At 37.4% G+C, this 23,672-nt stretch overlaps 2 protein-coding genes across 6 annotated transcripts in view; one reads left to right on the forward strand and one right to left on the reverse strand.

Moving 5' to 3' along the window:
• Window positions 1-3,146, forward strand: part of LOC126834901 (E3 ubiquitin-protein ligase MYCBP2) — a 170,679-nt gene extending 167,533 nt beyond the window's left edge. For both annotated transcript variants that reach the window (XM_050567113.1, XM_050567114.1), the window contains exons 62-66: window positions 232-423; window positions 585-692; window positions 767-949; window positions 1,041-1,314; window positions 1,382-3,146. In XM_050567113.1, the coding sequence (XP_050423070.1) occupies window positions 232-423; window positions 585-692; window positions 767-949; window positions 1,041-1,314; window positions 1,382-1,497 (873 nt within the window). In that variant the 3' untranslated portion in view covers window positions 1,498-3,146. The remainder of the gene's footprint in view (window positions 1-231; window positions 424-584; window positions 693-766; window positions 950-1,040; window positions 1,315-1,381) is intronic.
• A 598-nt stretch (window positions 3,147-3,744) lies between these two features.
• Window positions 3,745-23,672, reverse strand: part of LOC126834523 (titin homolog) — a 65,491-nt gene continuing 45,563 nt past the window's right edge. For 3 of the 4 annotated variants that reach the window (XM_050566506.1, XM_050566504.1, XM_050566505.1), the window contains exons 25-43: window positions 15,309-15,477; window positions 13,889-13,928; window positions 13,686-13,818; window positions 13,457-13,616; window positions 13,320-13,391; window positions 12,787-13,107; window positions 12,381-12,540; window positions 12,027-12,307; window positions 11,460-11,660; window positions 11,122-11,345; window positions 10,888-11,050; window positions 8,935-9,097; window positions 7,453-7,586; window positions 6,228-6,522; window positions 6,014-6,155; window positions 5,695-5,894; window positions 5,478-5,630; window positions 5,259-5,382; window positions 3,745-4,478 (exon numbers count right to left, since the gene is read on the reverse strand). In XM_050566506.1, the coding sequence (XP_050422463.1) occupies window positions 3,948-4,478; window positions 5,259-5,382; window positions 5,478-5,630; window positions 5,695-5,894; window positions 6,014-6,155; window positions 6,228-6,522; window positions 7,453-7,586; window positions 8,935-9,097; window positions 10,888-11,050; window positions 11,122-11,345; window positions 11,460-11,660; window positions 12,027-12,307; window positions 12,381-12,540; window positions 12,787-13,107; window positions 13,320-13,391; window positions 13,457-13,616; window positions 13,686-13,818; window positions 13,889-13,928; window positions 15,309-15,477 (3,666 nt within the window). In that variant the 3' untranslated portion in view covers window positions 3,745-3,947. The remainder of the gene's footprint in view (window positions 4,479-5,258; window positions 5,383-5,477; window positions 5,631-5,694; window positions 5,895-6,013; window positions 6,156-6,227; window positions 6,523-7,452; window positions 7,587-8,934; window positions 9,098-10,887; window positions 11,051-11,121; window positions 11,346-11,459; window positions 11,661-12,026; window positions 12,308-12,380; window positions 12,541-12,786; window positions 13,108-13,319; window positions 13,392-13,456; window positions 13,617-13,685; window positions 13,819-13,888; window positions 13,929-15,308; window positions 15,478-23,672) is intronic. The other variant, XM_050566507.1, reaches the window with a different exon arrangement.

The following is a 23,672-nucleotide window of genomic DNA, read 5'->3' on the forward strand; positions in this document are numbered from 1 at the left end:
GTGCCCGGATTGTCAATGAATGTATAAGACAATTAACCTTGGCCGAGACCAACAGCTGTGCGTACCAAGTATAAAAAATAAATCAAACGCCATAGTCTTAGAAGTAATGGTAACAAATACAATTTGATCAACGCTAGTGTATAGAGATATTTCCGAATGATAAATTGACAATTTTTTAGTTAATTAAATCCGTTTCGAAGACCAACTAACAATATACACGGCGTTTTTCAGTTGCACGCTCATAACGCGTGTCAAAAAGTGCTTAAGTGCGGACACTTGTGTGGCGGTATCAAAGACGAAATGGAATGTTTGCCGTGCTTGAACGGTTGTGTCAACGAAGAGAACGCAAGACTCAAGCAAGACGCCGACGACATGTGCATGATTTGCTTCACCGACGCTTTGTCGGCGGCTCCTTCTATTCAGGTAATATCGGTGCAAATAGTCGTTTGTTTAAATATGTACAAATTTCTTTTGAAATATTTTTGTATGAAAAAGTCATACTATTATCATCGTCGACAAACACTATATGTATGTATAAGCTTATCTTATGTTGTATTTCACGGTTTGTGGTTGGTCAAATTCAGCTGGTTTGCGGCCACGTGTTCCACTATCAATGTTGCAAAAGGGTTTTGATCAACAAATGGTCGGGCCCGCGCATCGCGTTCGGGTTCCAACAGTGTCCCATATGCAAAGTAAGTGCTGCGATTAACAATCGCAATTCTCAACGACATTAACTAACCGTTTCTGACGTCGTTTTCGGCTTCAGCATCCCATCGATCACTCGTGTTTGGCCGATCTGCTGGATCCGATCCGCGGGCTAATGGCCGACGTCAAGAGAAAAGCCCTGATGCGATTGGAGTACGAAGGCGATTGTTCCATACAGAGCGACCAGGCCGCCACGTTCGCCATGGAAAAGTACGCCTACTACGTTTGCCACAAGTGCAAAAAGGTACAAGCGTTTGATCGCATCATTAGAGTCATGTGTAATTCTTTGTGTGATTTGATCTTCTTGACGACTTTTTTTTTTTTTGAACTCTCAGGCTTATTACGGCGGCGAAGCGCGCTGCGAGCTCGACATCGGCATCGGGGTGGACTACGACCCGGCCGAGCTGGTTTGCGGCGGATGCAGCGACGTGGCGTGCGCTCAAATGTGCCCCAAACACGGTACCGACCTGCTGGAGTACAAATGCCGGTACTGTTGTTCGGTGGCGGTTTTCTTTTGTTTCGGCACCACTCACTTTTGCAACGCTTGTCACGACGACTTCCAGCGAGTCACCAACCTGCAGCCCGACGAACTACCACCGTGTCCCGCCGGTAAGCGAGAAACCATTTTTTTAAAGGCAATTTTGTCAAATGCGCTGACAAATTTTCACTTGCACAGGACCAAGGGGAACGTCGTTGAACGTGGAAGAATGCCCGTTGCACGTGAAACACCCTCCGACCGGCGAGGAGTTTGCCCTGGGATGTGGAGTTTGCCGGAACGCTCATACGTTTTAAAAAGCGTCGTCTTGCTGTATTTATACAAAAATTTACTTATTCGAATGCCGAACACCAACATTTTACCCTCGTATAGCCATTGTGTACGAACAAAGTTTGTAACTAAAAAAACATAACAACATGTACATAAGTCGCTGATCTGACAGAGTTGGCCGAGATTTTGGATATTTTGTCAGATCAGTCGTAACTATTTCACAGCCAAGTCTCGACAACTCGGTACTTAAAAACCGTCAATGCGCAGTGCCGTCTTTACCCTAAGAAGGGCACAAGCCCACGACCCTCGGCCCGATGGAGACCCCGAATAATACAATTTACATTTTTACCTGCATAGCCCAAAACGTGTTCATTTTTTGAGTTGTCGAGATTTTGCTGTGTACGTTTATTTTTTAATGAAAAATACTTTGTTTTTAGCTAAATTTTTAACGTGCGTTTGTGTGTGTGTCGTTTACGGATAAGTTACCCTTGTCCGTCTTTTAACGTTTAAACGCTATTTCCAATTTTTTATTATTATATTTTTTTTTTATTATACACTATTATATATTATTATGTAATATTTACCGTAGGTATCTCGTCGTCTAGTCGTCGTTTGTTATGTTTTTTTTATTTAACGTGCTTGATACTACTATTACCAGTAGTTATGTTAAAAATATCATTGTGATGATTGTTATATGAGCGAATTTTGCTTAGGGTATTTACGATGACAAAATTGTGAATCTCCGTGGAATCATAATATACGTTTACCTTTTAATATTTGATCTGTAAAAACGTAGGCGCAAACGATCGACGGCTCGAGGGGAATAATTAATTATAACATGTCCAATAACTAAATGCCAAGTCCTTATAAAACATTATTTTTAAAAAGTAGCTAAATTATTTGAAAGACTTGCAAAAAATTGTTCGTGGAATACATAAAATGATTTCCCTAACCGCCGTTTGCGCCTATGAGTGTAATTTTATAGTCGTTAATACTTCGGTCGTATATTGTTCCCATTTGTTTTTCATTAAGCAATATTCTAAACTATCATTAACCGTATAAGAATATTATCATATTTGAACTATACCTGAAAACAACAATATTAAAATAATTATTATATAAGTAATAATAATAATTAGCTTTCGGTTTGTATACGCGGCAACAGTAAATTTAACATTTGCATAGATTTTAGCTTATAATAATATTGCTAGTAATGTTTTAATAATATGTACTCAACTTCAAAGCTAAATCACTGAAAACGGCCATTAGTCCCATACTATTTTGAACTTATTATAAACTGTACGGTACTTAAAATACATTAAGCTTAACTTTATGCCAAGTGTACTTGGATTTTAATATTTTAACTATCTTTTTTTCCATCATCGCGTAGTGTGTTTTGTTGACAAATAACCAACATATAAAAAAAAACGACTTAATTAATGTTTAATAATTAAACTTTCTACTATTTATTTTGTACAAAACTTACAAAAATTAACTAATACTTTACGAATATTCTATAACGATCAACCGCGTAGACAGTTCCCAAAAAGCACTATTAATTAGATTAATATTATAATTGTATCAATTTTTTGTTTGGCTTTTTCATTGTACTAGTTCTAATGTCGAGTTAATCTAGGCAACAAATAATAACTCAACTTTGTATTACCCTGTAATAATGTGCAATAATTTTGTTTGACTATTAGAAGAATAAATCTATAATTGCTATTTAGCATTTCGATGTCTTTATGTTGTCCTATGTGAACGTTTATTTGACAAAAACAGTTAATGCATGTATGCTAGTCTTAAAAAACTCGTACCATAATAGAAAAGTAATCTCATCCGATGAAACATTGCAAATCGTCTACACGATAATTGTATCAAACGGACATGAACGCAATTTATGTATGTTAAGTTATCTACACTCGGCGCCTTAAACTAGCTAACACACGAATAGTTGTTGTAAGTTGCAGTATGGTATAACACACATCTCTATGAAAGTTATTGTTAATATTATTCTCTATATGAAATATTTAAGTACTTAATGACACTAAAAAAGGCGATTAGAATAAGGAAAAATACAAAAAAAAAAAACCAAGTACAAAAAGCGAATTTTATTTTGCAGGTATTCGTAATTACCGTACGTCATAATTATGAAACTAGCGTCGCAAATATTAAAAAAAAAAAAAACAATAATAATATATAATTATAATAATAGTGTTCTGAGAGTTTCTTTTTTTTTTAAGTAAAACTATTTTTAAAATTCAATAACAATAATTCTTAAAAAAAAAAAACATAGACAACATATACAATAGATATTTTAGTTTAGAATCTAAGCTTTGGCAAATTAACATTGTATACATACACGGATAACACGTTAACAAATATACGTATATTAGAGTTAAAAAAAAAAAAACATACATTCAAAATATTAAAAAAAAAAAAAATAAACGCGTTAAGTAAAATAATCGCTGTGACGTCACTGTTTCCAAAAGGCTACGGCTTTTTTGAAATTGTCCATGGTCTGCAGTCGGACGGCGTCCTTGCGGGCTTCTCTGGGCTTGTCCTGCGCCGTCCTGGTCAGCCCTTTGAACTTCAGCCCGTTCTCCTTGGCCTGGACACCGTCCCCACCTGCGGACACCGTCACACGGTCAGCGCGGTCGGGCGTTTCCTCGGTGATCGCGCGGATCTCGTCGGGGGCGTACTTGGCGTGCGGCGGCGGCGGCACGTTCAGCGACGAGCAATCGCTTATGCCGCTGTCGCTACGCGCGTCACACGGCTTGGCGGCCACGCGGGCGGCCGGCGATTCCACGGGGTAACAAGGGGCAACAACGCGGGCCACCAACGCGTTGCTGTGCTGACCGCCGGTTTCGCCGCCCGAATCTTCTTCGCTCAGACTGGTCATTTTATAGTGCTGGTAAACGCCGCCGGTGCCGCCGCCTCCGCCTCGTCTGCTGGCCGCCGACAGAGTGGCCATCCTGCCCAGGGCTCGGATAGCGTTGCCAGTCTTCTGTTAATGCCACACGGAAAAACACACACACACACACACACGCAAACAAAATATTATGTTAGTGACAAGACTAAAATCGAACACAATCTACATGGGCTGTCGACAATGATATTATTATTATAATCATGCATGGACACAACTAAAGAACGCTAAAGGATGATCCTATTCGATCTAGAAAATTCAATTGCAAAGTTTGTTTTTGATTCAAAAGCATTGATAGAATATAAATTTTCGCACCTCATAATAAAAAAAAAATCTAAGTGTTTTGAATTTAGTTTTGTTGGTGTTTACTGGTCTCTAGCTAGCATTTCATAGTTGTGCCTGTAGCCGTTGTTACACAATAGCAAGAGAACGTTATACCGATTTTTACAAATAAATACAGAAACATACTAATTTTACTCAGATATGCCTTTTATAGTATTTACTATTGTATAAACATTTTTTTTCAATAGGAGATATAAGCGTACAGCGTTCTCTTAAAAAAAATTGTATAAAGAAAAGTTAATAATTTAAAAACAAAGCTTAATGTAAAAGAAAACTAAAAGTATTCTATAACTTCAAACTATTTAAAATATTAATTGTAATCCAAGTTATTTTTATCCACCGAAGTATAATTTTGTATTACTACATGGTGATTGAGATAAAAGTTGGGTAAAATTTAATTAAATAAAAATTAAATGTTAAAAAAAAACAATAATACAATACTTTAAAAAAAAATATTAATGCATTACGTTAATTTTTTTAATTTTCATTTTAACGAATCGCATAAATTTTACTGACCTGCCATTTTCGCCTGATAATGAACTTTTTCAATTTGTCAGTGCTGAGTATCACACATCTCATGTCCATGTCCTGTTGCGCTAACCATTTGTGTTTCAAACACTCTTTGGCGGTAAGTCTTTTTCTGTGGCACGTCAAAACAAAAACAAAATTGAAGTAGCTATTGTCGATAACGGATTATCCGCCAACAACACACACATACACACGGCGACTACTCACTCTTTTCTTTTGATCAACAGGGAACTTATAAAATCTTTAGCGTCTTGCGATATGGCGTCGAACGCCTCGTCGTCGAAATCAAACTCCGACTTGGTGATGTTGGTGAACGTCTCGGCGTCGTTGTCTCCCATGAAAGGCGACAAACCGGACAGGCTAAGGGCGGTGTAAACATAACGTATTATTATTTAGCCGGTCGAACTCGTCTATAGGTACTTACAGCACGTAGCAAATCACTCCGACGGACCACATGTCCGACTCCAGGCCGATCGGTTCGTAGCTGATGATCTCGGGCGGGATGAACTCCGGCGTGCCGAAAAGCACCCGGACGGGCTGCCCGGGTTGGATGATCTGCGCCAAACCGAAATCGATCAACTTTATCTGATGTGAAGTCCTCGACTGGCACATGATGTTTTCCGGCTGTAAAAAAAAACCCCCAAGACGTTCCTGATGTATTCCAATCTAATATATACAGATAATGTAATATCTCGGCAATTGTGCATCCGCAATACTACTACTACTACTACTATTCTACACACTTTCAGGTCCAGGTGTACGACGTTTTGCTTGTGCATATAGTCGACGCCCTCGCATATTTGTCTGGTGAACAGAATACAGTCTTTTTCGGTCAGCGTGAAGTCGTCGGCCACTACCCGTTCGAACAGCTCCCCGCCGGAAATACTACGGGACGGAACGGACGCGAATAATGTATATTAAGTAATAACACACGAAAAACATTGATGCCGGACTCACTATTCGGTGACCATAACGACTTCCCGGGCGTTTTCGAAAGCCGCCTCGAGCTGCAACAGTTTCGGATGCCTCAGGCAGTTCATGATGTCCACTTCTTCTTGCGCCTTTTCCTTGTCCTTGGCCTTGATGCACCTGACGAACTTGGCCGCAAAGTACTTGCTCGAGTCGCGCTCCTTCACCTTGTGCACCACACCGTACCGGCCTTTTCCCAGTTCGTCGAGCACCTCGTACTGGCTGGTGAACAGGTCGCCGCTTTCGATGGTCACTTTTTTCGGCACCAAGGTGTTACCGTAATCTGTATGGTAAACCGATAATTAAAAAAAAACATTTTAGCCGTTCAAAAAACTTTTCAAAAAAAATAATCGCATTTACAGCTGTCACGAGGAATTGAAATACATATTTAATGAATTTTCTAAATGTTTTTACATTGGTATAAATTATGTTCTACATATACATATTTGAATAATGTATTTTTATTTATTCTAAAAATCATAATACTTGCAGTCTGTTTGAATCTATTGGTTAAGGTATATAGAAAAAAAACATAATTTAAAAATCCTATCTGTAGTTATTTTAATTAAATATTCTAAAATGTTCTCTGATTAAGACCGATTACAAGATAATCACCCCAATGGCCAATAGGCATATTTTGCGATTTTATAACAAAAATTATTATTACAACATTATGTGTAATGTTACCTTCAACCCCGTCAGAGTTTGTCGTAGGAAATATATTTAAAATTGGTAATTTTTGTTACATATTTTTAAGTATTATTATAATTTTAAAATTATAACGCTTTAAAATTATCCTTAGAGCTAAAGTTAGTTAATATTATATTTGATGTGCCTGGTAGAATCGTAATCGGCTATCATGATCATAACGACAATATTAACTGTTTAGTTTCTTTTATTATTGATAAAAATTAATCACACCTTCTCCTCCCCTTTACAAATTCTGTTAGGTTTGGTGTACGTAAAATATCTCATAAAAATGTAATATTTTCTAATAATTGTTTAAATGTTTTTTTCAATATTGTAAATGTATTTTTTAATAATTACATTTCGGCAGTTAATCAAATATTAATAAAACGATTTTTAAGTAAAAATATATTTTCTAAACATTATAAAAAAATTGTAATATTTAGTAATTATTATTGAAACATATTGTTAATTAATATGACCTATATCCTGTTTCCATTTGGACATGCTTAAGTAAATCAATTACCGGTTTGAAGTATGTACACCGGTATGGACTCCAGACTGGCTTCGCTCGACCCGTGCATGTTCTCGGCTCTTACACGAAAAACGTACGACTCCCCGGGCGCCAGACCGCGGACAATATGAGATAAAGAATAACACCTGAATAAAAAAAAAATTACAATAATACAAAAAACAAAAAAAAATTGACTTTAATGGCGTTCACGTTATAACTATCTATTGGATACACACATTAAAGAAATAACCCGTTATAAACCGAGATACGTGGCTTCCTCGTGTCACTATTATAAGAACACTACTATGCCGGTCACCGTGATCTGTTAAAAATCCGGTGAAAGCGTCAAAAAAAAATAAACAATAATAATATAAATGCTTTCACTGTTAAATCCCTACCCATGCCCTCCCGAAAAAAATTTATTCGTGTTTTTTAACCGGCGCAATCAGCGAAAACCCGATAAGTGATTAATTGAATTTTTTTTTATGTTATAATATGAATGACTAACGCGTACTTGAAAAATAACCCGAGGGCATTCCGAGGAAAATTACAAATAATATTTTACTGTTATTAATTGTATTAATATCGAAATGTTAGTCACGGACAGTTTTAATTGCCACTTCGGGAAATAAGCAAATTACCTACTTCAGGCACACAATAGCTATAATTATAATAATTGATAGGTATTAATAAACCGGTACGCATATATTATTACTATAAACAGTATAAAGCATTCGGCCGATTACCACCCGAGTGCCGCTAATTCACTTGGACGCAGATCTAGGTCAATATGCCCAAAATATTTTACCCCATTTTAAAATAACCCCAACATTTCAGTAATGACCTCATGACATCTCGGTCGAACCTTAAAGCACGAGTGATATTGATAATACACGAAAAAAAGAGACTCTCTAAAAGTAACTATTATCCATTGTTGTTCTGCAAACAACCGAATTGTTTGCTATCACATTGCACCTTGTACAAACAATATAAGATATTTGAGACGAAGTCCGAGTGTGTCCCGGATACAACGGCATTATACATTATTGTTTGCAGTTCACACGCTACACAAACGCACGGATTCAATTATAATTACTTTTAAAGTGTATTTCATAGACAATGGCGTAGCAGTTGCCCTGGGAATAGACATTTTTCAAAGGAGCATCCGAACGATGCGAATATAATAGGTATAATTTATACATAGAGAACAATACAAACACCGGTCGATTATAGCGCTAATCAGTCTAATTTTGACTACAATACGCCAAAAAAAAACTGCTCTATCCAAAAAAAAAGTGCACGATATATCTAGTAAGTGCAAGAATATAGTCAACGTTTATTGGATACAACAAGAGGGCACGTTTTATGGATAAAGCGCTACTATTTCAACACCTAGATTGAAATAACCTTCCTGGTTTGGGGTGAACAACAACAATTGTCGTCGGGCAAAGATATTAACATGCGTTTCCATTTTTCAGGTCTACACTGACTCACCTGTCGGCCACTAGTTTCCACTCGGTCTGGTTGAACGGTCGGACTTCCACGCTGTAACCGGTCACCATGCAACCGCCATCGTAAGCCGGACTTGACCACGTTACGTCCGCGCTGGTTTCCGACACGGAGACCACGGGTCTGCCGGCCGGCGGGTCTGGCGGTCCTACGATAAGTGACATAAAAAAAAAATGGACGGTTATAACGATAAAAAATATAATATTATATTATGTGTACGCGCGCGAAAAAAAAAAATTGTATATATTCAATATTGTAAAATTAACGAAGCCTCGCCGCCAATCGGTTTAGCACTGCGCCACCGCCGTATAAGCAGTCAATCATAAAACAATAATTATGATGTTCCACGGTGTGCAACAGCTGATATCGTCAACGAAACGACAGTATACATCGAGTGTTATAATATGGGAGAGATAGAGAGAGCAAGTGGGAGAACAAGCATGATAATATTATACGCTATCATTGTGCGATGAAGGAACCGTCTCGGTTCGTCAAAAACTTAAAACCATATTATTCCACTGTTGGTAACTAACCGTGTTGTACGGTGTACGAACGCTTGCGACGAGTGTATAAGCTGAATAAATTATTATTATTTAGCCAGCGCGCGTGTAAACCAGTTGGCGATAATAAAAGAATAATAATTATTATTGTTATTACTGTTTTACTCGGCGAAAACAAGAGCGTGTGGCGAAAAACAATAATAATAATAACAGCAACAGCAGCGCTATTCAAGAGTGAAACGCAAATTTAACCGTCGAGTGGCTCGCCCCGTTAAACGACTGACAAATGAATATGAGATTGGTCGTTAATGTGGCAAGCTGTTGTTTTTTTCTCTTTCGACTTCTCGTCGTTAAGGCAAATAAGCAAGCCACTGCCGCCGTCACCGTACACGTGATCGCTTTATTTAGTCACATACGTTCGAATGGGATGGACTTAAAATAACAAGTCTGACAAATGTACAACGATAACCTTGCAGCCCATCATGTCCACTATTGTGATGACACCCATCATGTTGACCAGATGTAATGAAATAATAAGAGCTGTCAATCCAGCTCAAAATATGACCCATGGTGGATAGTCGTCCGTCAGCACTTAAACCACTTAATGGTTTTCTTTGCGTTTTAACCGAGAACGTTAATTGTTACTATTAATATTTAACGTTTATTAGATATTCAAATAAACATGACATAGCGCAATGGGGTTTATTTATTACAAATAACATTTTTTTTTAAAATTATTGTTTATTATTTCCTATAGATTATACCTAAACTGGTCCGCAAGTAGCGGTATCGTGTTAAACCATTCATATCTAAACGGTCATAGGGCATAGGCGTCATTGCACACATCTTAAGAAACCTAGACAAATTATTAGCTCGACTTACATCTGCGTATGCCCCCACTAGCTATATAATATGCTACATCAACAAATAATTTTTAATTTGATTGCGAATAAATTTGGCCGAATGAGCAAAGTAAAAGTTACTCAAATACAGTAATAAATAACGAACAAGTCTAATCGATTTTTGTAATGAGAATAAACTAACTAGTTACACTGATAATTGTGTAATCGACTAAAACCAATTACATACAAATTAACTTTTAACTAATATATATTAGTGCTTGGCCTAGCAAGTTGAGTCATAGAATAATAGTTGGGGAAGGAAGGGTATAAAACGCTACTCGTTAGACTTATTACATGTGTCTCCAATGTAAACGTAAACGCACAATCGTTGTGATCTATACAAAGTACCTACATTACAAAAAAAACACATATCTGTTGTTTTATTTATACAAATAATTAGCTTATACTAACACAAAACAACTACTTAATAAAAGCACGCCTCTTTATCGAAATCAAAAATCGTAGTTTAATTATACCGATTGATCCTTTTAGAGTTTTTCATGCTACTTATAAATGTGATTATAATAATTATTTACCTTCTACGGCCACCGAAGCGTAGTGATAATCGTTTCCCAGTTCGTTGTCGACGCGGACCACGTACTTGCCACAATCGTCGGCTGTGATCGATTCGATGGTCAAACTGGATATTCCGTCCAAGTTGGTTATGCGCAGGTGTTCGTCGGACTCCAGAACTTTACCCTGAAACAAAGTGAAGACATTTTAGGTGTACTTTACCGACGCCAATTTGTCTAGTATTTTGATTCAATTACCGCTCTGAGCCACTGTATTCGCGGTTCAGGAGTACCGGCGTACGACGTTTCCAAAATAATTTTTGCTCCACGCATCACGGTCGTGTCGCAAGGTCCCCACAGGATGGTAGCCGGCAGGGTGGTGGGCGTTTCTTGACTTTCACGGTGCAGTTTGTCTGTCAAACTCAGATTGTTGTTGAATTCTTTAGTTATCTGTTGGTCATCGGCGGTATCCGACACGACTTCTACGACACACAATATTAAACTACTTATTCTAAGTTCATGTCTGAGTAAAGTGAATTTACCAACTAAATCTATTACAACGTTAATGCATTTGTATCTTGTATGCACAAGCTTACCTTGTACTAAAAGTTCTCCATAGGAAACTGCCTCGCCAAATGTGTTCAAAACCTTGCAGCTATACGTGCCGCTGTCTGCGCTGAAGGGATCCGCTATGGACAAACTGAACACGCCGTCATCGCCTGTGACATAAGTGAAGTCTTCGCAATCAGGAATGGGCAAGTCGTCTTTGAACCATGCTATACTCATAGGAACTGCACCTATTTACAAGTAAATTTGATTGTCGATTAATTTGTAATCGGTTTTTAAACAAAAAAACATAAGTGAACCGATTTTCGCTCTAAAACTATGAACTATTTAATGAGTAAAAACCTATTTGATAAGGTCTACTACGGAAAATAAGGACCGTCAAAAGATCACACACATTCTCATAACCGAGAAAATTCAAAAATGGATTTACGGATTCAAATCGAAACCTTTCTCAGAACGGTTTCACCGCTTTCAGGCGAAATACGTTTTAGAAAAAATAAATAGACACTTTGACATCAATGACCTTAACTGTCGCCTAAATAAAAATATTGATCACTTCATATTACCCGTAAAGCATACATATCACTTTTTTATACCTTGAAGTTTTACGGGCAACTCGAATCTTTCGCCTTCTCGAACGACCAGTTTAGGAACAAGACCTTCGACAAATATCGGTGGTTGTAAGTAAGAGTCTTTGGCGGTGTTCGCGTCGAACACGGACAGTTCCGTGGAACATCTGGTCACTCCGGACTCGGATCTCGCTATGCAAGTGTACACACCGGAATCGCCGGGCTCCAGGTTGGAAATCGAAAGTCTGGCGGCCAATTCGTCCCTGCTGGCCGTCACCCGTTCGTCGGGTTTTATCTCTTCGTTGTTTCTAAAAAAAAAAAAAAAAAATGCGTAAAAGTTGTAACTTATTATCTCCAACATCAGACAGTCGGTGCACGTACTTGTACCAGGTAACATCCGACATGGAGTTACCCCTAATGTCACAACTCAAAGTGAAATTGTCTCCGGAGCAAGCCGTGGACCCCGACTGTTTCCTCGATCCGTTTGGCCGAGGCGATGATTTCGCGGTAATCTGAACGTCTTCCTGCACGTTGTGACTCGCTAAACACAATGACAAGTTTTCTTCGATTAATTTCATTTTTGTTATTTCGAATTAATTACTCGGCAACCACAAACGCCGAGACCTCGAGTGCCGGATTAGGGTCATATCTCAGTGGGCAATTATAGGCCGCACAGCGACTCACGCTGTGATAATCGTCGTTTGCGCTTTGTGTGCGTGTGTGTGTGTGTTAAATTGTAAAAAAAAAATAATATAATAATAAAAAAGTTGTCCGCGTTGGAACTCACGTAGCACTTGGAGTTTTGCAGTCGCCTGTATCTTGCCGTATTTGTTTTCCACAGTAACCCTGTAAAGTCCTGCGTCTTCAGCGACGATGTCGAATATTTCCAAGGACCTATAGTCTTCGTCCTCGCGGATTTTCATCCTGCTGTTCACACCGATCGGTTGCCCGTCCTTTTCCCACGACGACCAAGGCGGTGGATAGCCGGACACGCTGCATTGAAACCGGACCGTGTCCCCGACATCCACTATCTTGTCGTGGAGCACGGCGTAGAATTTTGGCGCGCTGCTCCTTTTCAATCTTTTGGTGCCCCTGTCGTTGCACTCGCCTGAAACGGTCACGATAAGCTTTTAAGTACCTATATTCGAGTTTTGAATTTAATTATCTAAGTGAGAAGCCTGAGCCATTTATTTGTTAAGGATTAAAACTATTTGATCTGGAAATCAAACATTGTCGATTGAATAAATTGCATATTTTTTACTGTATTATCGCTCTACTAATAGCAATGAAAACACATTATTTTTTTTATGTTTGCTTTACCTGCAAGTACTGGCGAGCTGATCATGGTTTCTCCCTGTCCGTTCACCGCTTTCGACTGTGTCTCATCAGAACCTAAAATCCGAAACGCAACAAGTAGTACATTTTTGTCTTTTACTATATTATATTTTCCGTTTTACCCGCCAGTGTCAGTCGCGCGGACGTCGAGTCTTGTCCCAGTTCGTTGAACGCGGTGCACGTGTAAACGCCTTGGTGCAAAGGGCCGACTTTGGTTATTTCCAGACGAGCCGTATCGTTATTGACCAGCTCGGACCTGAACTCTTTACCCAATCTGACCAGCTAAACAGAAACGCGCAGGGTTATCTCAGAAACACCGTGTACCGGCGGCGGCTGTTAGCCGATGCGTACTTTGCCGTCTTTGTGCCATCTAACATCCGCTTCCGGTGTGATGTTCAATTTGCATTCGAACGACACGCTGTCGTTTTCCGAGCAAACCACATCCGCCAATCCCCGGCTTATTCTCGGTAACCTTTCCACAGTTCTAAACCAAAACGGAAAGTTGATTTACAAAATTGTCGCTTACCGGGCGCGCGCGTGTGAATTCGTCTTACGTGCGGTCGATGCCATTTTCCATAGTTTTCTTGCCGTGCCCTAAAACAATATTGTTAAAAAAACCCGTGTGAATCGTTGACCGACAACTATAACATCATCAACATTGTCAATTGATATTATTTTATATATGGACGGACCGGCACGCGGGTATAGGTATACAAGGAATGAACGTCGACCGTCATGCGCTGTCCGTTTTTATAATATATTTTTTTTCTTTTTTATAATAATGTATTCTTATCACACGGTCAGCTACGCAAAACGCGACAGCGTGTGCTTACTACTATATAGGTACGCGGTTCTCCGAGATTGTTTTACTAATCAGCAGACGTATATAATGATATTATATTGTAAGGTCACGGTAAATTATTATTATTTTAATACAAATAATTGTTTTACAATAAAAAATTGCATTTACACCTCCCCGTAAAAGATAAATACCATACACTTTAACTCCAGCTCTATCTCCGTCTTACCCTTCGACCACAGTGAGGCAACATTACACAAGAGAACGCCTCACGTGCAATTTTACCGCTTACGTATCCGAGTTGGCCTTACGTGTACAGCGCTCTCCTTAGTAGTAATTATATAAATATTATAGTGACGATACCAGAGGAAACACCGTCACTATGTTCCTGTAAGATGTTGTTTTCTAATAATATGATTGTTTGTTGTAACTTAATGATGTGGTAAAAATGAACTATTAAAAATATGATTTATAGTGCACAAATGTGTTAAGTGCGTTTATTTAAATTTTACAGAAAAAAAAAATTGCGAAAATGTTTAATGTCATCACATTAAATTAATTAAATTAACCAATTCCATGATATCTATAATACCAAAAGTATGATTCTCTGTCTCCTAATATTTGTATATGAAGTGTAGGAGGTTATAAGTTACCTATTGCTATACAATGTACATAACTCAATTTTCCCAAATTATGCCCATCTGACATCACTTTTGTGCACTAGGCCATCGATTAAAAAACACTAGACCACCTATTTATTTAGGAGTAAAGTATAGGCAACTATTTTATAAACTTAACTCATGCAGCCAAAATGCTGTATGAGCTTAAAATTAGAATATCAGGTGATGTTATTTGCGTAATGGACAATAATATAAGTTAGTTTTTAAAAACAAAATTCTGTTTTTATATGTATGACTGGATCAAAATTATTTATTCGGGTAATGGTTTTTGTGTATATTGAAAGTATATGAATGTTTAAAATCGCAATAATAATATTGTAAAAAAAAAAGAGGTTATTGATTTAAGCAGTTGATCTTTTCGTCGGAATTATAAAAACCAATTATAAATTATTATTTACGCAAAAAAAAAAAAAGACGGGCTGGAAAATTGGCCTTACCCAATCATTTCAGACTACACATATAATTATTTTTCTTTTAAATTTATTTTTTACTCACCCGTCGAGAACACTTGAACCGATATCAGCGTTTTGATCTGTCCATGCGGATTGGAGGCCAGCAGCGTGTACGTTCCCGTGTGGCTGAGCTTGACGTGAGGTATTTTCAACTGGTATCGGCTTCCGGCGGAAACGCACAGAAACTCCGAGCCGTCTCGATAGTATTCGGGCTGCACGGCAAAACCAAAACAAAAACAAAAACCTCTTATCAGCTAGCTGGCGATTACCACTTGGGAGAGTGGGAAAACAACAATGACAACGTCTCCGTCTCGGACGAAGGTCTGACCGGCGACGTCGGCTGTTCGGACGTGACTGCGGCAAGAACTAATAAGTATGCAACGACAACGTGCTCGGGCCAGCACCTGGTCGGCGACTGATCCCTGTTTGGCCTAACCGGTGACTTTGATATTGCTTAAGTATACACGGGCACGACGTCATCGAACCGGTAATATCTAGTTGTCAAAACGCCGTCCGATCGAGACGTATTAGCGAGGCATGTGTAATTTTTAAAGAATACATAATATAAAAAAATAACATAATGGTCTGTCCCGAGAATTAAACAATCGTTAACGCACACGATGATTACAACAGCTACTATTATTATACATAATAATATTATATTATATGCTTACACTATCGTGGGAGATGGCGGACAGTACAATAATACACGTTGACGCAATCATTAAGGTATTATAAGTTAAGCCTTTGATATCCTCTTGGACTTAGGAGAGTCTTAGTACCGTCCGAGTCGCTTGCACTCGTTACGGAAATCGCGTGGGCCCCGCGTTTTCCCATTGACCGGCAAAGGACGTCTTGTCCGCCGATAAGGACATAATGATATAATAATGGCATGGCGCTATCATATAACATTGTAAATATACCATATTGTTTATTCATATTATTGTTTGATACACATAGTAATATTATAGTTCATTAGTGTCAACGATGTGTAAAGGATTTTGCGCAAACCTCTTAAGACAGACACGGCAAACGCGCAAAGGAGATAATAACGCTATTATGTTTTCCTACAGCCTACTCGTTTAATTGAGTGCGGTTTTGTGGTTGTGGCGGTTTTTTCGTTTTCTTACTATAAATATTGTACCTATTACTCTCTGTGTATATAAATATATATAGGATTTTTAAAGAAACACGATCCTCTAAGTAAAAAAACGGCAACGGCGCGACCGCGGCGATAACGACACTACTGGAAATAATAATATAAGTCCAAACGAGTCGGCTCGAGTAAATCGATTAAAAAAGAAAGAAAGAAAAAATCCAGCGGAAAACGCAAAGAATCCGATTATAAAACGTACATTTATAAGCATGTGGACTGGCCGACCACATTCTGAACGTCGGTCGAACACAATCACTTAGACTAGTTATATTAATTGATGAAATATAATTAATAACAAAACGGCGAACAAAAAAAAACGCGCCATCAGCTATTAGAAACTTAAGTCTGTGTTTGTAATACTATTACGTGTAGGTATACCAATAGTATTTCGCGAACAATATTCGGCCAACGTTGTTCTGAGCACCACTTACGGTTTGCCCGGCGCTGATATTTTGTTCTTTATATGGAGTGAAAGCCACCTCATCCAAGGCAGACATATTATTATCAACGGTACACGCGGTTTGTGTATATACGGCGCGGAGAAACGATATTTTATGTACACATGGTTTTTTTTTTTGTTCTTATTCTTTTTAAGTTGTTGTTGTTTTTTTTTTTTGCTTTCTTCGGTACTTACGATATTAATATTAATAATCATAATAATAACGATATCGAATGCGCCAAGATCGGCCATTGCCAAACGAACAAGGACTCCGAGGATCGCGGGGGGAGCTCTCTATCGTCAGGAGACGGCCTGGACTCGATCCCGTATTAATTCACACGATGATATAATATCAATATCAATAGTAATAATACACAGGCACACGCTGTATAATAAATGCGGAATCGCCGGTATAGGTACGAACGGCCGGCCACCCGCAAGGACTTTTGTACGTGACTGGTGACATCATTCGGTTTTGTCTCTTTTTTCTCCTCTCTTCCAAACCATTAAAGTCGTGTCGCTATATTATTATTGTATTATATACCTATACATACATACGGTGAATCACACACATACACGCCGTGTTAATGATCCATCAACGGTTATTAAACGATGCCAGTCGATACTGCGGCGGCATACAAACAACCGTTTGAACATCTCGAACGCATTGCATCCATAATATTGTTATTAGGTATAGGTGTCGATAGTAATTATTATTGTTGTTAAGTGTTACTGACCCTAAGCGGTGGATAGGATAGCCGGTGGCTAGGTAGCACAATGCAAATTGGCCAAATTAAGCGTGTGCACTTACATTATCGACACTGGGGTCAATTTTATTAAAACATTTTTACTGTGTCCAGAAATCAAACGATTATTTAAATTATTATTATTAAGCACAAGCCGCTTTTGTTGCCCGCACGTATTATGCTTTACAGTAAAAAAAAAAAAAAAAGTACAATTATTGTTTACAAAAATACGCTATCGGCGTTCGAGTAAACTCATTCATAACGTCGCGGTACTATCTGAAGCGGAACAAGTCTACTAGCCGTGTTGAGAATACATGTATATATATATATATATATATATATGTATCTATTATGTTATGTTATTTCACCATTGAGATCAACTCGCGAAATGTCCAAAAAAAAAAAAAAACAAGAAACATGCTTCCGACATAAACTCAATTGTTATTCTAATAGGTCGGTTTTACAATAATATATTATTTACACAATAAAGACCGCGATACTCGTGTATTACGTCTGTCCCAGTGACCGAATAACGCTTTCGAAATACGCCGATACTTACACACACACACACACTATCGAATAGAAATCTCATTAAGTTTGGCAGACTTCCAAGTGCAACACGATTCCGTTTGATACACGGTAATCGACGGTTGGATTTGAAATGTTTATTTTTTTTTCTGCGACGGTTTCTCCTTATGCGGACATAATGGCAATAAAGATCAGGCGTGATATAATGAATCATCACGGACTCGGTCCAGAACACCCCCTGTGCGGGCACACCCGTTGAAATTCAACAAGTATAGTTCGTATTAATATAAATACACGTGTTGAATTAATCGCAGTGTCCAATAGAAACCTAGTTTATAGTTTGTTATAACTAATAAAATGCGTCGAGTTCCGCTGAATTGAAAGCTTAGCTTGACGTCAATCAAATGAAGCACATTGGACAACACCGACCATTCTGTCATAAAGATTGTTTTTTCTGTGTACATCAAACTACATTTTTTTTTTTTTTTTGATAATGATGTGTTTATCGATACAGTTTATATTATGAGCTTAATATGGAACATTCATCCACAACATAAGAATTATAGGTATAAGGGTCAGATGTAGTAGGTAGTTGTAAACAAACGGAGCGAACGTAAATTTATTTTTGTAGACGTAAGACATATTGCAAGTTTTCTATTTAGGAGTAGGTACGTGTTACTATACAATTATTAGCGAATGGTAATTTTGATTTCCCCGGGTACCTACGCATAACGATTATAATTATTAGAGTCTAATCACAGGTTTATTGTGAAAACGCAATCTCGACTTGGGAGATTGGTAATGTGTGGACGCAGCTCTACGACTGTGTCAGACACGGGATACTGATAAACTGCGCCGGTTCTAGAATAATAACCATGTTATTATGTTTTATTGCACAAGGGACTCATATAAGCCGTCGAGATAACGTCTGGAACGTTTGAGGCAGGTGAAAAAAAAAACAACAACTAGACGTGCTAATGCAGATTGTCACATGTCAAACGCGGCTGATAAATCAATCGGACAAAGTAATGAACTCGATCACTTGTGTATCAAACGTCATCATTGCTGGGCGCGTTCCCAGTAGACAAAGGTATATTAGTACTAGCCGGTGTCCTACGCGGATCTACAAACAAAAAATAGTAGAAGGGAGGAGGGGTTATCTGAGCTAGGCTAGATGGATCTCTAAACCGATGCTCCTCACTCTTATGTTGTTATTACGTTCTAATATTAAACGCAATGTATAATTTGACCACATTGATGGTGGTTATATGAAACTTAGGGCAAGCATAGAAGAGAATGAAAACTCTTAACTTACTCCTTGAACCCGCGCCTGGTTGATGTATTTTCTAAGCCGGTGACTAATAATCCGCAGAGTTCTTAGACCCTAATATGAACGAGGGCTTGGCGTTATTAAGACAAGTAGGCCTCGCGCTTGTACAAAGCATGACATAGAAAACTAATTGGCGGTAAATTCGGTCAATTTTGTGGCGCAGAAGAAAAGGCGTCAAACTTGGACCTAAACGCATTACGTTTAATTCCCACGCGTAGTACTTAATTGTTCACGCCCAATGTCCACGTTTCATTTGATAACTTTTTTTTGTTATTGCTATTGTGAGTTGACAAAAGTTGCATTGGTGGCTATGATGTGCAAAAAAGGTGACCGCAGTGATTAAAAATTGAAATTATTAATTAAAACAAGCAAAGATGTTCACGGTTACCTTCAAATAGTACACAGCATTGTACTTAAAATCCGTATAGAGCTTAGCTTTTTTATTTTTAAACACTTTTTGGCTTTTAGGTATCCGTCCAAACAAGTGTGTGTGTATCCCACGGTGTTCAAACGGCTCTCTAGAAATCGACGTCATTGTGCAGAATTACTTTTTTTCTAGAACGTTTAGAGGAGTTAAACCCGTACCGCGGTCATGACTGCAGTATACAATATATAGATCGACCGAGATGGTACGGTTTTTTTTAATGCGTCAAAGAAGCGGAAGAACGAGAAACTAATGGAGAATAAAATGCAGGTTAATGCGGCGGTATTGATGGTTAATCGAGATTTCGATTTATGACGTCTGCCACCGGTTGTTGAGAGAATTTTTAGTCAAACCGCACTTCATAATAATAACAGATACAGAGTGTACCTTATACGACGGGTACTACAGGTCGGATTGTGTATAATAATAATATGTATGTAGCTGTCGAACAGGCAATGAAATCGGCCTTGCAAGGACGAGCCCGGTCGGTCGGTGTGACTCATGGAAGAGCTACTTTTTTTTCTCAATATATTAAATTCGTTGCTTACAAGACCAATAATAATATTAATGACTTTTATACGTGTACGCGAGCAATCTTTGGTTTTGCTAACGAGTTTTTTTACAAAAAAACCGGTAACCCTATTCCACGATCTACGCAACAGCAACAACATTAGTTAAGTAATAAAAAAACCATAATAATTGTCGCCAACGAGCATCCAAAGCGCAGCACCCGACCGGTGTGGTTTTGGGGCGGTAATTTGTCCAAATAAAGATAAACACCACGTGTAAGTACAACATTTTGGGGTCGGAGCCACACTCGCTCTGGTATAAACGAAATCTTGTTTGTGTACTTTATTGTTGTTTTTCGTGTGTACTACATTATTATATTATATGTAACGTATGTCTGTAGCAGCGCGCGATTTATGGCACCGGCGGCGATAAGGGTTTCGAATTGTTTTTTTTTTCTATTACATTTTGTTTAACGACTCGACTCCTAATAAAGAATCCAAAGACGAGTCTATAAATCGTCGGCACATCGACAGCGTAACGTGTAATACAACTGCGTACGGTCGTCGCCGTCGAATAGGCCAGCTACCGTTTAAACGACTTAAAAAGACATTATATTATTATGTTCACCGGCACGTTATTGTCCGTACACCAAGGATTCGTTAACGACTCGCCAAATAATAATTAGCTACAATAACGTAGCGGCGGGCCTCGACTTGCAAACATTAAAAAAAACACACACACCCAAAAGGTACCCCGTTCCGCAATCGACAATATTATATTGCACGGCCAAGGCGAAACGTCCGAAATTCATCGAAACAATAGATAGGTCATCGTTGTACACACATTTGTATTGGATGACCACTAAACTGCGTTGTTGAAATTCGGTAGCGCACGTCCCAAATCAAACGGGTAAAATTTCGCATTGCCCAAGTACTCACAAGTTACAATACAGACATAACAAACCGACCCTGTAATATTTTAAACACAAGTTGAACGCTGAACAGATACGTTACGGTCAGATTTGTACATCGTTCGAATGACACATTATTCAAATAAAAGTCGAATAATGTTTAAAAATATTATTTAAATAGTTTGTAAGTGCTCTTCAAGTAATTATATTTGAAAATATTATTTCTTATAAATCTAATATATTCTACATTTATAAAATATATAAAGCCAGTAAAATATATAGAAAGACAATTTTTTATTCGAATAATTTTAAAAATAATTATTATAACAAACCAAAAAAAGCCAAATTGTCCACTGTTTCAAGCATCCATACGATTTTGGATTTGTGTACTCACTCGTATTTAATAGCCCGACTCGAGCTTCTAGTTTGGTAACTAATATCGTTGAGTATTAATTATATACAACATATTATACTAAATGCTAATATGTTATGTTATGATAAATTCCATTCCGACGGCTTGGTGTCAAACAAAAATGGCTCAATGAACGTTGAACGGTCGAGCAACGACTCGATGTGTTACAAGTTAAAACTGAACCGTGCCAACACAATTATTTATATCAACGGTAGTAATTATATTGCGGTACATAGTCACATGGTTTTTAATTTATTTTTATATAAGCTAACTAGGAAAATAGATCAAATATGTTTAGAACAGTTTGAATTTTCAACAAAGTAAACAAAAAAAAAATCTCAATTTAAAACGTTAGGAGTGACAATAACTTAGAATGTTGTTCTGGAATTCAACTCAACTATAAACTTGGTGCCAAAAATAAAAATTCAAGAATGTTAGTATAAGCGGTGTACACAAATTTGAGTATATTGTATATTTTTGTAATTTAATAATGTCTTTTGATGCAGAACACGCCTACGCCATACACTAGTGAGTGCACAGCCCTGAGCACTAATATTAATTAGTGCATTAATTAATATAAGTCAAACAATAACACATTGAAAGGCTCGCTCTCAACGTGTGTTTTTATTTAAAAACATGCCTCGCGGTATAACAGATAACACTTTTTTTTTTTAAAAGAGGGAAAATCTTTACATGGCGCATTGACCTCCTGTTTTCAAAATATCCTATTTATACACTATGAAATAATTGAGTTTGTAAATTTCATATTATTTATGTTTGTAAATTGTAAACAATTTTCCTCTTTTAAACAAAGAAAACAAAGTTATCAAACTGATTATTCTATGAGATGACATTGTTTTCTCGTTAAGTTATTTTTTTTCCTCAAAACGGTTGACGGTTGTTAAAATCGGCCTACAGGAAAAAAATCTTTAGACACAAAATAGAAACATACCATTGAAAACCCATACCTTTTCAGCATTCGTATGGAATCTAAAATTGTTGTAGCTGACACATGCCTAAATACACTCCCAAAAGCTAACCCAAACTAATTTAAATGTCCGAAATCCGAGTAGATATATATTGGTTTGGTTAAATATTGCCTATATTTTACTCCTTAATAAATATCATTTTGCAAGATCCTAAATAAAATATAGATCATATAATCATTTATAATTAGAAGACTATCAGTATAATATTATACTTACAGAAAAATATAGAATAACAAAGTTTAAATGACCTCCTTGTTACAGAAGTAAACTGTTTTTGTTTATGACTATCAAGGATACGCATGTTTGTAAACACTATAATATGATCTCGCAGAAAGTAATAACGAGTTGAGTCCTAATAAAAATGTATTGTCTTAAAGGTAGAATCATATTTTACACCTGATTATACCTATTGAGTTCGCTAATTTGTAAATCCCGTTTTAGCTATAACACATATATCAATTAGTGAATAAAACTATAATAATCAATCATCTTGTTAAATTAAATCCAGAGCCCTAAAAATGGAAACACAATACATAATTAATCATATTTTAACGTTTGTAAATTACTTTTATATAACAATATAATGTTGTCATAATAAGGTTACAATTAATTTAATTGTTTTGAAATCCGAAGGCAGTTTGTTTGGACATTGAAATTCTAAATTGATGATTTCATTGCATAAACACCAGTTACGGTTGACGGCTAAACGAATAGTAATTGAAACGCATGCAAATCGATTAACTAATTTATTTAATGTAGTAAAAAATAACACTTATCCTTTTTCGTCACACAACTTACACAAATGACGGAATTAGGTAATATTAAACGGATTGAAATTTGTCAACAGATTTTTTTTTTCATAGTTGTTCAATCTATTAATGTTGCTTTTAAATAATTAAGTTATTATACACGAGAAGAATTTTCTGAGGAATTTAACAGTTATTACTTATATTGGTAGCACTA

The sequence above is a fragment of the Adelges cooleyi genome, unplaced genomic scaffold (assembly GCF_023614345.1).
Source record: "Adelges cooleyi isolate 19-005CV unplaced genomic scaffold, UGA_ACOO_1.1 ACOO_flye_CR_arks_rails_tigmint_CR_PRNA_21, whole genome shotgun sequence".
Lineage (NCBI taxonomy): Eukaryota > Metazoa > Arthropoda > Insecta > Hemiptera > Adelgidae > Adelges > Adelges cooleyi.